The 12,542-nt window shown below is 40.4% G+C and overlaps 1 protein-coding gene across 1 annotated transcript; it reads left to right on the top strand.

Moving 5' to 3' along the window:
- The first annotated feature begins 3,299 nt into the window (after nt 1-3,299).
- On the top strand, nt 3,300-9,714 carry MSTN (myostatin). Its single transcript, XM_055345392.1, has 3 exons — nt 3,300-3,780; nt 5,574-5,947; nt 8,086-9,714. Exons 1-3 carry the CDS (start codon nt 3,408-3,410, stop codon nt 8,464-8,466), a joined length of 1,128 nt encoding a protein of 375 aa, XP_055201367.1. The 5' UTR covers nt 3,300-3,407; the 3' UTR covers nt 8,467-9,714.
- The last annotated feature ends 2,828 nt before the right edge of the window (nt 9,715-12,542 follow it).

The following is a 12,542-nucleotide window of genomic DNA, read 5'->3' as shown; positions in this document are numbered from 1 at the left end:
CTTTTTTTATTTAATTTTATTTATTTATTCATAGAGACACACAGAGAGAGAGAGGCAGAGACACAGGCAGAGGGAGAAGCAAGCTCCATACAGGGAACCTGATGCCGGACTCGATCCAGGGTCTCCAGGATCACACCCCGGGCTGTAGGCGGCGCTAAACCGCTGTGCCACCGGGGCTGCCCACAACTTTCTTTAAAAAATAAAAACTCCAGTAAAATATATATAACATAAAATTGACCACTGTACCATTTTTAAGTGTACAATTCAGTGGCATTAAGTACATTCACATTCTGTGCGGCAGTCACCAACATCTGTATCCAGAACTTGCTGATCTTCCCAAATTGAAACTCTGTACCTGTCGAATAGGAAGGAACTCCCCGCCCCCCCAACCCTTGCTCAAATCCCCTGGCAACCACCATTCTACCTCCTATCACAGCCTTCTTTTTATTAGGAGCAGAGCACTTTAGCTGTATGCCCTAGGGACCATTTTAAATGGAATCGTCCAAGAAAAGCCTACCCATCAAAAAAAAAAAAAAAAAAAAAAAAAAACCCAAACCCTTGGTACTAAATATATTGTAAGAAGGGCACTTGTTTATAGCATGAGAGCTGAAGCAAGGTGGAGCGTTGCCTTGTTGACCTCAGCTGGGAGCCTGTGTGTTGGAAGATTCAAATTTTTCACCAGTCTGCGCCTGTGCACGAGTGATCACAATATCATCCTGAGTATTGATTTGGGGGTTAAAAATAAATTTTAGCAAGGAGGCAAACTTGAAAGTATGGAATTCATCAATAATGAACATCAGCTGTATGTGGAAATGGCAACCTTTGTTTACGTTATTCTAGGTAGTAAGAATAAAGAGCTGAAATATGCCTGTCATGGGGCTGCCTTAGGAAATTTTAGTCTCTGTGGATTGATAACTGGCAGCTACAACCTGAAGCAGTTCTAGGTCGTGGGGAGGATATATTTAAGCATGATCTCAAACCCCTCTGCAGGAACAAAGACTGAGCACTCAAGTAACACTTATCCATCACTTACTGTATGACAGGCACTATATTCAGCAATTTATATGCATTATTAAATTACAACCCCCAAAAGCTCCGTGAGGCAACTGAAGGTTAGAGAAGTTAAGGACCTCATCCGTTATCACGTAGCTCGAAGTGGCAACATTGAGATTCGAACTCAGGTCCTTTGGACTCCAGAGCCTGAGTTCCCAACTGCTATGCAAATCTAATCAAGATTCAAAAAAAAAAAAAAGTCCAACTTACTCAGAAGTGTATAGGAGCATATGTTACAATGATTATAGCATTGCCAAGACTTATACACAGAGAAATAAGCTTACCAAATAAAACTTTATAAGTCTGATCTAATATGGTTCCACAATAAAGAGTATCTGAAATCCTTCAGGGCATCTGGTTTGTGTCTGGTTTTCCTTAATCTTTAATGATGAGCAAATCTAATGCATTATGTAAGGCCGTTTTTTTCTCAAGAGATGTAGATACCTCTTAAGAATTTGATGAAAATGCATTAACTTTTCAGGCTACTGAGTTGCATTTTAGTGCACTGAGGCAGTAAATTAGTGTACAATGTGCAAAAGTGGTAGTGACCTAAAAAATAAATATTTGATATGAGCCACTGCATTCTGTTGGGGTGGAGGGGGTCAGAGTAATGGATTAACTCTCCTAGGAGTCCTAAGCTTCCCAAAAAGGAGTAGGAAAAAGAAATCTCCTGTGTCTTGGAAAAGGCTCGTTTCTCCCTGGCCGTGTTTGCTTAGCTCTTTAACAGTTTATTTGATGAGATCTCCTGGCTCCCAAAGCTAAGGTTAAGAGTTTGATCCCTCTGCAGGCCACTTCGGTTTGGAGAACAAGAGGCTCCACCATTCTCTGTCCCCAGACCTTACCCCAAACCCCTGCCAGGTGTCTGCCCTCTGGTCAAAACGAGAAACTGGAAAAGGGGTGCAAACCAGTTATAGTACTGGGGGACCAAACAATGGGCACCCCTTTATACAGTGCTCTTTCACTCTTACGTGTTCACAGTATTTTGATATAATTTATGGAAGACAGGGGCCCCTGGGTGGCTCAGTCGGTCAAGTGTCTGCCTTTGGCTCAGGTCGTGATCTCAGGGTTCAGGGTCCTGGGGTGGAGCCCCACATGGGGCTCCCTGCTCAGCGGGGAGCCTGTGCCTTCCTCCTCCTCTGCCCCCCCCTTACTCGTGCTCGCTCTGTCTCTCTCAAATAAAGCAATTAAATCTAAAAAAAAAAAAAAAAGCAAACCCAAACAACCAAACACCTCATTTCAAATGTCACTCCCAAAATAAAGGCTTTTCTGATTTCTTCAAAATAGAAATGATCCTTAAAAAAATAATAATTTATGGAGGAGAGATACTATGCTTTTTGCTTTTACCTATGGAAATCTGAGGCAAACTGTAGCAAGTGCAGCATTGTCAGTCGTAACAGTTATCTTCTTATTCTAAGTTTGGAGATTTTTTTTTCTGCTAGATGACATTAGCCTCTTGGTAATAAACAAATGAAGAAACAGAACTTCTGAGTAATATTAATCTGCAACTTCAAAATAGGAAATAACTGAATAGCAATAGGCCAAAAAGTGAGCACAGTTTTCATAATAAAAAACATGAAATTATTTCAAAAGAATTCCATGTGTAATAGAACATTATAAGAAGTTGATTTTTATTAGCATGTGCTAAGAATTTAATCAGGAAAACGAGTTTCTCAGATTATAGCTGGAAATCTTTTACTAGTAGCACAATCTCACCTTTTCTTTTAATTCAGGTTTTCCTTATTCAAATTCAAAGTTCCCTAATTATACAACACTAAACATAACTTAATGCAATAAACAAAATTCTTTTTACTTCAAATGCTTGCCTAAATCATAGACAATAATTTTAACTTTAGAGGAAGTAACTAACATTCAAGTTTTTAAGTGTGAGACTAAGATTTACTTATTTAAATCACAACTTGGGTTTCATATATGAAGATGAATCGGATTCAAGTGTACACTCTCTGTTATTGTTAACCCAGACTTTAAATTTTCAAATGTCACATATATCTTTCATTATTTGCAGATTTATTTCCTTTATGAAGTAGTCGAATGAATCAGCTCACCCTTGACTGTAACAGAATACTGTTCGGTGACTTGTGACAGACGGGGTTTTAACCTCTGACAGCGAGATTCATTGTGGAGCGAGAGCCAATCATAGATCCTGACGACACTTGTCTCATCAAAGTTGGAATATAAAAAGCCACTTGGAATACAGTATAAAAGATTCACTGGGGTGGCAAGTTGTCTCTCAGACTGTACAGGCTCTAGGATTTTGCTTGGCATTACTCAAAAGCAAAACAAAAGGAAAAGGAAGAAATAAGAACGAGGAAAAAGAGTGTGCTGACTTTAAAATCATGCAGAGACTGCAAATCTGTGTTTATATTTACCTGTTTGTGCTGATTGTTGCTGGCCCAGTCGATCTAAGTGAGAACAGTGAGCAAAAAGAAAATGTGGAAAAGGAGGGGCTGTGTAATGCATGTACGTGGAGGCAAAACACTAAGTCTTCAAGGATAGAAGCCATAAAAATTCAAATCCTCAGCAAACTTCGCCTGGAAACGGCTCCCAACATCAGCAGAGATGCTGTCAGACAACTCTTGCCGCGGGCTCCTCCGCTGCGGGAGTTGATCGACCAGTACGACGTCCAGAGGGATGACAGCAGCGACGGCTCCCTGGAGGACGACGACTACCACGCCACCACCGAGACGGTCATTGCCATGCCCGCCGAGAGTGAGTAGCTGGGTGTGTGGCGCGGGGCTCGTGTCGGTGGCAGCTGGTCCGGGCTCCCTTCCCAGGCCGCCGCTGTGTGGGAGTGGGAAGGAGGATCTCTGTCTTTGCAAGATGTCACGGAGCCGAGCTGAAGGACGCAGGAAGCTGCGGCACGATCGGCCTCGCCGGAGAGCTCAAAAGCCAAAAGGAGATGAGGATAAAACGCCTGCGTGGCGCTCACGTTTCGCTGCGTGTGACAGTGGCGCCAGGCTTGCACCCTCACAGCGCGTTGGCCGCAGTGGCAGTGCCGGGTGCCAGGCCGGAGGGCTCAGCCGCGGGAGGGGGGCTCAGGTCGTGCTGGTCGCCCCGGGCCAGAGGGCTTGGGGCCCGGCCACGGCCCGCAGTGACCCCTGGGGCCCACACCTGCTGCCCGGCCCGCGTGCCCCCCCACACACGGAGGGGGGTAATTCTGAGACATACCACACTGGAGAGCAACAACAACCAAAAGGGTTTTTAAAAATGTACCGTATTGGGAAGACCAGTGAGGAAGTGCAGGTGGTGCAATGACAGCCGCGAGCCGAGTGTCACGAGGTGCCATGGAGCGAACACGCCACGGCAGCCGGGCCGCCACAAGGCCCACCTGCACCTGGGGCGGCGCACACCTGCTCGGAGCCGTGCACACCTGCCGGGAGCCGTGCACACCTGCCGGGAGCCGTGCACACCTGCTGGGAGTTGTGCACACCTGCCTGGAGCCGTGCACACCTGCTGGGAGATGTGCACACCTGCCTGGAGCCGTGCACACCTGCCGGGAGATGTGCACCCCTGCCGGGAGCTGTACACACCTGCCGGGAGCCGTGCACACCTGCTGGGAGATGTGCACAGCTGCCCGGAACCGTGCACACCTGCCGGGAGCTGTGCACACCTGCCGGGAGCCGTGCACACCTGCCGGGAGCTGTGCACACCTGCCTGGAGCCGTGCACACCTGCCGGGAGCCGTGCATACCTGCCAGCCACTGCACCCCACCTGCTGGGATGGTGCGGAGGCTCCTGGCTGGAGGGAGCTGCTGTCCTGCGCGCCTCGCCTCCCAACAGCGGGCTGTGCACGCCCCGGGGCACCCCAGGGCCCTCCCGGCCCTGCCCGCCTCAGCTCCCAGCCCTCAGCCCCCCAGCCCCCAGCCCTCCCGGCCCTGCCCACCCTCAGCCTCCCAGACCTCCAGCTCTCCCGGCCCTCAGCCACCACCCCCCAACCCCCCAGCCTCCCAGCCCCTCAGCCCGGCCCAGGCCCAGCCACCCTCAGCCCCGGCCCCCGCTCCCCCCGGGGCCCCCACAGCAGAGCGGCTCCTTCCCTCTAATCGGGGCCCAGGTAACCCAGGCCTGGGGGAAGGGTTCCTTCCTCCAGACTGATCGGTGCAGCTGCTCCGAGAGCCTGACGACTCAGATTCCCAGAGAATTCTAAGCGGACGGTCCTCCACCAAGTCCTGGTTCTCTCTAATCACCATCATTTTAAGATTCCACCCCCAGTCGTTCTTTAGTGCACTTCACGCTAGCCCCGGATCCCTGGGGAGGGAGCAGAGGCCTCCGAAAAAGCTGAAAAAAAAAATACGTATCTGAAAAAACTCTGCAAAGCTGGAACAATTATTTTCTTTGATATTTTTCTGAATTATGAATGAAATTCTGCATGGTTTTTCACTTTAAAATATGCATTCACTAGTCCAATGGGGACAAAAGGCTCACCAATTAACATAAAGGGACTTGTTGATTTTTTTTATGAGAAATAATTTCAATGACTTTTTTTCTTTTCTTTTTCGTTTATAGCTGATCTTCTCATGCAAGTGGAAGGAAAACCCAAATGTTGTTTCTTTAAGTTTAGCTCTAAAATACAATATAATAAAGTAGTAAAGGCCCAACTGTGGATATATCTGAGACCCGTCAAGACTCCTACAACAGTGTTTGTGCAAATCCTGAGACTCATCAAACCCATGAAAGACGGTACAAGATATACTGGAATCCGATCTCTGAAACTTGACATGAACCCAGGCACTGGTATTTGGCAGAGCATTGATGTGAAGACAGTGTTGCAAAATTGGCTCAAACAGCCTGAATCCAACTTAGGCATTGAAATCAAAGCTTTAGATGAGAATGGTCATGATCTTGCGGTAACCTTCCCAGGACCCGGAGAAGATGGGCTGGTAAGTGATAACTGAAAATAACATCTAACCACAAATATTGTGACATTTTTATTCATCATGTGAATGATAATAGTGGAAAATCACTACCCATCTCCTATGCTCAGAAGCCAGACAAAGGTATCTTACCCCAATGGTAGCCCTGTACCCAATAAAAGTAGGTGTCTAATTTCATATCCCTCTTGATACTTTTATTTTGCACGAGGATTAAGAAACAGTTATGCCACAGTCATTAGCTTCCTAGGGAGTTCTGTCGAATTGGAGATGAAATATGAAGTGCTTTTCATTGATATGCATGAATAAAAACATGAAATACTCATTGTGGATCCTACTACATCCCCAACAGATTAAAATTTCCTTTCCTTCAGAAGAATGCCAGATGTGTTGAGATTTTGTAGTTTAAATAAGCAAAAAAAAAAAAAACAAACTTGAAAAATTATGATTAAAATAAAATGCTTTTTTAATGGCAGTTAGCTAAGTATGGTACTTTTAGGCTTACATCTTACTAAATATACCACACTTAAGGTCCCACATGATAAATATGTTTATTATTTTGCAGACTGTTGAATGCACTGATGTGTATGTAGCATACTTTGTGAATTACCCCTAACAAAATTTAAATTTTCAGGCTATTTAGGCCTTGTCACCTAGCTTATTTCTAAGCTTCTAAGCTGCCTTGCCATTTCTGTGCAAGGGTTTACTTAGGTAAGGCCAACTCATTTACTATCAGGCCAAGCAGATTGACAATACTTCACATATTATAAAAATTAATAAAAACCATTTAAAACCTTAGCGTAAATTTACTCACTCTCCTGGCTTACCTCTACTTTCAGAAACTTATTTAACATGATCATACTTTTACTTCCATCTATTGACCTCATTTAGAACAAAAGATTATGCTTGCAAACAATAAATGCTATCTTTTTAGTTTTTAAATGGTCTTGGTTATAAAGAGTAGATGGTAAGTCAGATCTACTTTAAATAAAAACATGTTCTTTAAAGGATTACATAATTTTCCAAATGGTTTATTTTTCTTTGAATATGCTACATAAAATGTAATTGACTCACAAAATGATCTGTTTTTTTATGATATTAAATAACAATCACCAGGTCTATTTTTATTTTGATGTAGGATAAAAACTATTATTAATTATTATTAATTACATCAATTAACTATTAAGAATTATTTAATCACCAGGGCTATTTTGGTTTTGATGTAGGATAAAACTATTATTAATTAATTATTATCACTTAATTATTTAAGAAAGAGTTTTTTTTACAGGTAGCATTTTAATGATCAAAGTTGATCAAATGACAGAAGTTTTAAGTATCATTAAACAGATTATTATTATTAAACACATTAAACATAATTATTAATGATACATTCCTTGGATTTTTCCATATAAATGGAAAAGTCTCAAATGCATAAAAAGACTGGGGCAAGGGAAGAACTAGCAAATTATCGTTTAAATATATGAACAGAAACATCTTTCAGTGAAAGAATAAAGTGAAATATTACTGTACCTTCTGAATATGTCCCTCGCTCTCTTAGAGTTTTCTTTCCAACTCAATATGCATACAACCACCTTCATTACCCTACCTTTCTTTTTCCTATTGCAATCCATATACTGCTGCAAGGTAACTTTTTTGCTCTGATTTTAATAGCCAAGTTTCCCCAAGTAACGACCTAGGGAACAGAGGATGGATGAATATAGATCTATTATTCCAGGCATCACAGACATACTTAGCCAACATATTTAATCAGGAGGAGAGAGAACTAACCTCTTTCTTCCTCTGTCCTGTCCTGCCTCCTTTTCCCCTCTCCTTCCTCTGTCCCTTTCTTCCCATAAATATTTTTCGAGCATCTATTATGTGCCAGGCATTCAGATACTCAAACTGGGGAAAACAGAAATCGAAAAGACATAGATGTGACCATAGGGAATTAGAGTTGGTGCTATATTCGTATGAGCCACAAGGGAAGAATCAAGCCTAGTGTAAACAAAAATTCCTCAATGCTGTGTCTTTAGAAAGTAAATGTGGTATAAGCAACATGATTAGTTTCATCAATAATGAGTTCTTGAGGTAGGGAAGTGTTTCAGGACCTCTTAATATTACTGATTGTTCTTTTCCTTTTCACACAGAATCCCTTTTTAGAAGTCAAGGTGACAGACACACCAAAAAGATCCAGAAGAGATTTCGGGCTTGACTGTGATGAGCACTCAACAGAATCTCGGTGCTGTCGTTACCCTCTAACTGTGGACTTTGAAGCTTTTGGATGGGATTGGATTATTGCACCCAAAAGATATAAGGCCAATTACTGCTCTGGAGAGTGTGAATTTGTGTTTTTACAAAAGTATCCTCATACCCATCTCGTACACCAAGCAAACCCCAGGGGCTCAGCGGGCCCCTGCTGTACTCCCACAAAGATGTCTCCCATTAATATGCTATATTTTAATGGCAAAGAACAAATAATATATGGGAAAATTCCAGCCATGGTAGTAGATCGCTGTGGGTGCTCATGAGATTTATATTTGGTTCATAACTTCCTAAAATATGGAAGGCCTTCCCCTCAACAATTTTGAAACTGTGAAATTATATACCACAGGGTATACGCCTACTGTATGCTACAGTCACTTAAGCACAAGCTCAGTATAGGGGCTAAAAGAATATATGCAATGGTTGCCATTTAACCATCAAAATAAATCACACAATAAAAAGTCTTAATGATTTCCAGAGTTTTTGAACGAGGAGATCAAATTGCATTTATGTTCATCTATATAAAGAACACATCCAGGTAAAGGAAAGCAATTCTCCCGTGTTCTGGTGAATTAAAGGAGTTTATGCTTTAAAGTCTATTTCTTTACAGTATCATTTAATATCTACAGAAAAAAAATCTATATGTAGTATTGGTAAAATGCAGGATTGTTATATACCATCATTTGAATCATCCTTAAACACTTGAATTTATATTGTATGATAGCATACTTGGTAAAATGAAATTTCACAAAAATAGGGATGGTACATCGTTTGCAAGCCCCCATCCCTATTATGATCCGCACAGTACATTAACAATCCATGCCGATGGTGCTAATACGATACACTGAATGGCTGATGTTATCAGGTTTATCGAATTAAGAAAACATTCAGCAAAATTTTAAGTTTCTCCTTTCTTAAGGTGCATTTTCACACACCTCCCGATGGGGAATGGATTTTCTTTAATGAAAGAAGAATCATTTTTCTAGAGGTCAGCATTCAATTCTGTAGCATACTTGAAGAAACTGCATAATCTTAAAAGGCAGCCAAAAAAGTATTCATTTTTAATCAGAATTTCAAAATTGCAGGCTGTCTTTGCAACATTGCAGTTTTTATAAAATAATAGAAATGACTGATTCTATCGATATTGTATAAAAAGACTTCGAAACAATTGCATTTATATAATATGTATACAATATTGTTTTGTAAATAAGTGTCTCCTTTTTTATTTACTTTGGTATATTTTTACGGTAATAAGGACATTTCAAATTAAGTATTAAGGCACAAAGACATGTCATGTATCACAGAAAAGCAACTGCTTATATTTCAGAGCAAATTAGCAGATTAAATAGTGGTCTTAAAACTCCATATGCTAATGGTTAGGTGGTTATATTACAATCATTTTATATTTTTTTTACATTTAATTAACATTCACCTATGGATTCATGATGGCTGTTATCATGTGAATGTGAAATTTCAATGGTTTACTGTCATTGTATTCAAATCTCAACGTTCCATTATTTTAATACTTATAAATGTTATTAAACATACCAAAATGATTTAACTCTATTATCTGAAATGCAAAATAATAAACTGATGATATCTTAACAAGAATTGTTAATTTTATTTTATAATTCGATAATGAATATATTTCTGCATATATTTACTTCTATTTTGTAAATTAGGATTTTGTTAATCAAATTCATTGTACTTATGACTAAGTGAAATTATCTCCTATGCCTAATGTGTAGAAACAATATAAATTATATTAAAGTGTTTTCACCTTTTTGGAAAGACACAATGGTTTTATGTTATAATGTTTAATGCTGGATTTCTAATTTCACTTTACTCTAAAAGTCTAATGGTTTAGCATAAAAGTTTGGTTTAGGTAGGTCTGCTAATGGAGTTCTCATGAGTGAAATTTCTGTTAAATTGGTTCTGGTCAAGTTGCTTTAAATACACAAAAGCAAGGACTAGTTATACTTGTTTCATTCCTCTTTATCCTGACCTGAAAACTATTTATATGTTTTCATAGGTTCAGTTTCCAAATGCATTGCAGTTGGCAAGGGTATATAGTCCTAGAGTTACAAGTTCTACTAAAGCCACAGGGACACAAGGAGGCTGCATTTTTTTCTTAGCATTTAATGATACTGGCACATTTACCTGAGCTTTGGGGACACCAATTTTCAAATTGAACTGAAAAACAATTATAAAGTACTTAGAAATCCTTAAGTGTAACTTTAGATATAATGTCTTTGAAGTGGACTCTCTTCACTACCCCTCATCAGCTTAGTAACTTAATGACGAAGTAGTCACCAACTTTAATGGAAGAGGTTACTGAAATTCCAACTAGTGTATGGTTCCTAAATAAGTAATTTATAATTAAAGCCTCAATGGTATTGCAGCAATTTATACTCATACAAACTAAGTGTAGTACTTTTTCTAGTTTTAATACTGATACGTTTAACATTGACGAGTCTGGGGCTGTAAGGAGGTTGCCTATGAGCCAAGACCAGCTATGGTGATGGGGTGAGGCCACTTTGAGTTACAAAACACTAGATGCTACTTCTTCGAGGGCCATGAATATACCTGATCCAAAAGTCTGGGTCAGGAGGCCCATTAATGTACCTCAGGCTCCGGAAGACAAATAACTGGGGACTTTCACCTCTAGGGTGTAAGGAAGGAACACTCTCGTTTTCTAAGGACCCAGTAATAGGACTCCCCAATCTTTAGTCACCCTTCCCATGCAGCCCCAGGATCTCATCACCAACTTCACCATGTGGTGGCCCTCTTTGAAACCCATATGACCATGAAAGAAAGCATCGGGACCATTAGTAAATCATACTAACCTCTGAGATTTTCAGAAAACATCATGTAAAATTCAATGCGGTGCATCAGTTTTAATATTCCGACTGTTTCATAATACTTCTCTGACTTCCCACAAACCTATACTAGCTAAAAATACATACATACATATAAAAACAAAAACCCTCCCAAACTCTACAGTTCTTTTTGAATTCAAGTCGGTTTTTGCACTTTTGTATAGAACCTTATTTCTTAAAAGAAGGCAGTAATTTGATATTGACAGTAATTAAATTGGAACTAAATTATTCTATCCCAAAAACGAGAACAAATGTATTTCACTTTCAACCTTGACAGACACATTTTAGGATGTCAATGACCCTTTTAGAATCTGTTGAAAACTAAAGACAGTCTCACCAGAAGAAATAAAACTCAAAACTTTGCATATAGTTTCAGGGAATCTAGGGCCTTTGTAGAGTGCATTCATCGAACCTAGTTCACACACTCTTTTATTTTTCTTCTTAAGACAAAAATTATTATTTACAAAGTAATACAATATATTTATGATGGTTGCTTCCCAATTAATGAGCTTTAGTCATTAAACAATCTGAGTGTCGGGAAAAGAAAACAAATTTCAAATCAGCCTGGATGTCTTAATATGGTTAAAAACCCTACTATTTACCAAAACATTTTGTTCTTAAAGATCATCCAATCACCAACTGGCACCTCCGTGATAGATTAAACTAGACGACTAAATAAAAAGGACTTCAAAGTATGAAATCGGGGACGCCTGGGTGGTTCAGTAGTTGAGCATCTACCTTCGGCCCAGGGCGTGACCCCGGGGCCCTGGGATAGAGTCCCACATCGGGCTCCCTATGGGGAGCCTGCTTCTCCCTCTGCCTGTGTCTCTGCTTCTGTGTCTCTCATGAATAAATAAATTCTTTTTTTTTTAAAGTATGAAATCAGATTCTTTTTATGTGTTAAAAACAAAGTCAGGATGTCATCAGGACTACTGATGTGTGAGGATATAAGATGATAATATTTATTGAGCACTAGATTTGTGCCAGGCACTTCTGTGACATGCTCAGCATGCAAAACATTATTGTTCCCAGTTCACAGAAGAGAACTTTGAGGAATTGTGACAATGGGAGGCATCTCAGTGGCCAGCCTGGATGTGAACTAAGAGCAGTTTGACACAATGATTCATTGCTCTAGTTAACAATTCTTCACCAAGCCCTAACAGAAGAGTGAAACCATATATTTTTAATGTTTATATTTTGTAATATATCCTTATTGGATTCTGCATTGGTTTCTGCAAAAGGTTATTTGGCTGCATTTTAATAGGGGAGTAGAGCTGATATTAATGAAAAGGAAGATGAAGAGAGGGTGGTAAGCGAAGCAGAGGAATATGCACACAGATATGGAAATGGGTCACTGTCATAGGATATGAGACCTGGAACAGGCCAGGCCTTACAGATCATCAAATTTACATAAGACAGAATTGAGGTCTAGGGAGAGGGATGCTCAAAGTTATAAAGAGAAT

Source organism: Nyctereutes procyonoides, unplaced genomic scaffold (assembly GCF_905146905.1).
Source record: "Nyctereutes procyonoides isolate TBG_1078 unplaced genomic scaffold, NYPRO_anot_genome, whole genome shotgun sequence".
Classification (NCBI taxonomy): domain Eukaryota; kingdom Metazoa; phylum Chordata; class Mammalia; order Carnivora; family Canidae; genus Nyctereutes; species Nyctereutes procyonoides.
This window is presented reverse-complemented; position numbering and strand designations above follow the sequence as displayed.

Bases quoted from the DNA above. Each gene is read 5' to 3' on its own strand.
- MSTN (XM_055345392.1), top strand. From the start codon at position 3,408: ATGCAGAGACTGCAAATCTGTGTTTATATTTACCTGTTTGTGCTGATT. The intron at 3,781-5,573 runs GTGAGTAGCTGG...TTTCGTTTATAG, and splicing joins CATTGCCATGCCCGCCGAGA to CTGATCTTCTCATGCAAGTG. The intron at 5,948-8,085 runs GTAAGTGATAAC...CTTTTCACACAG, and splicing joins GACCCGGAGAAGATGGGCTG to AATCCCTTTTTAGAAGTCAA.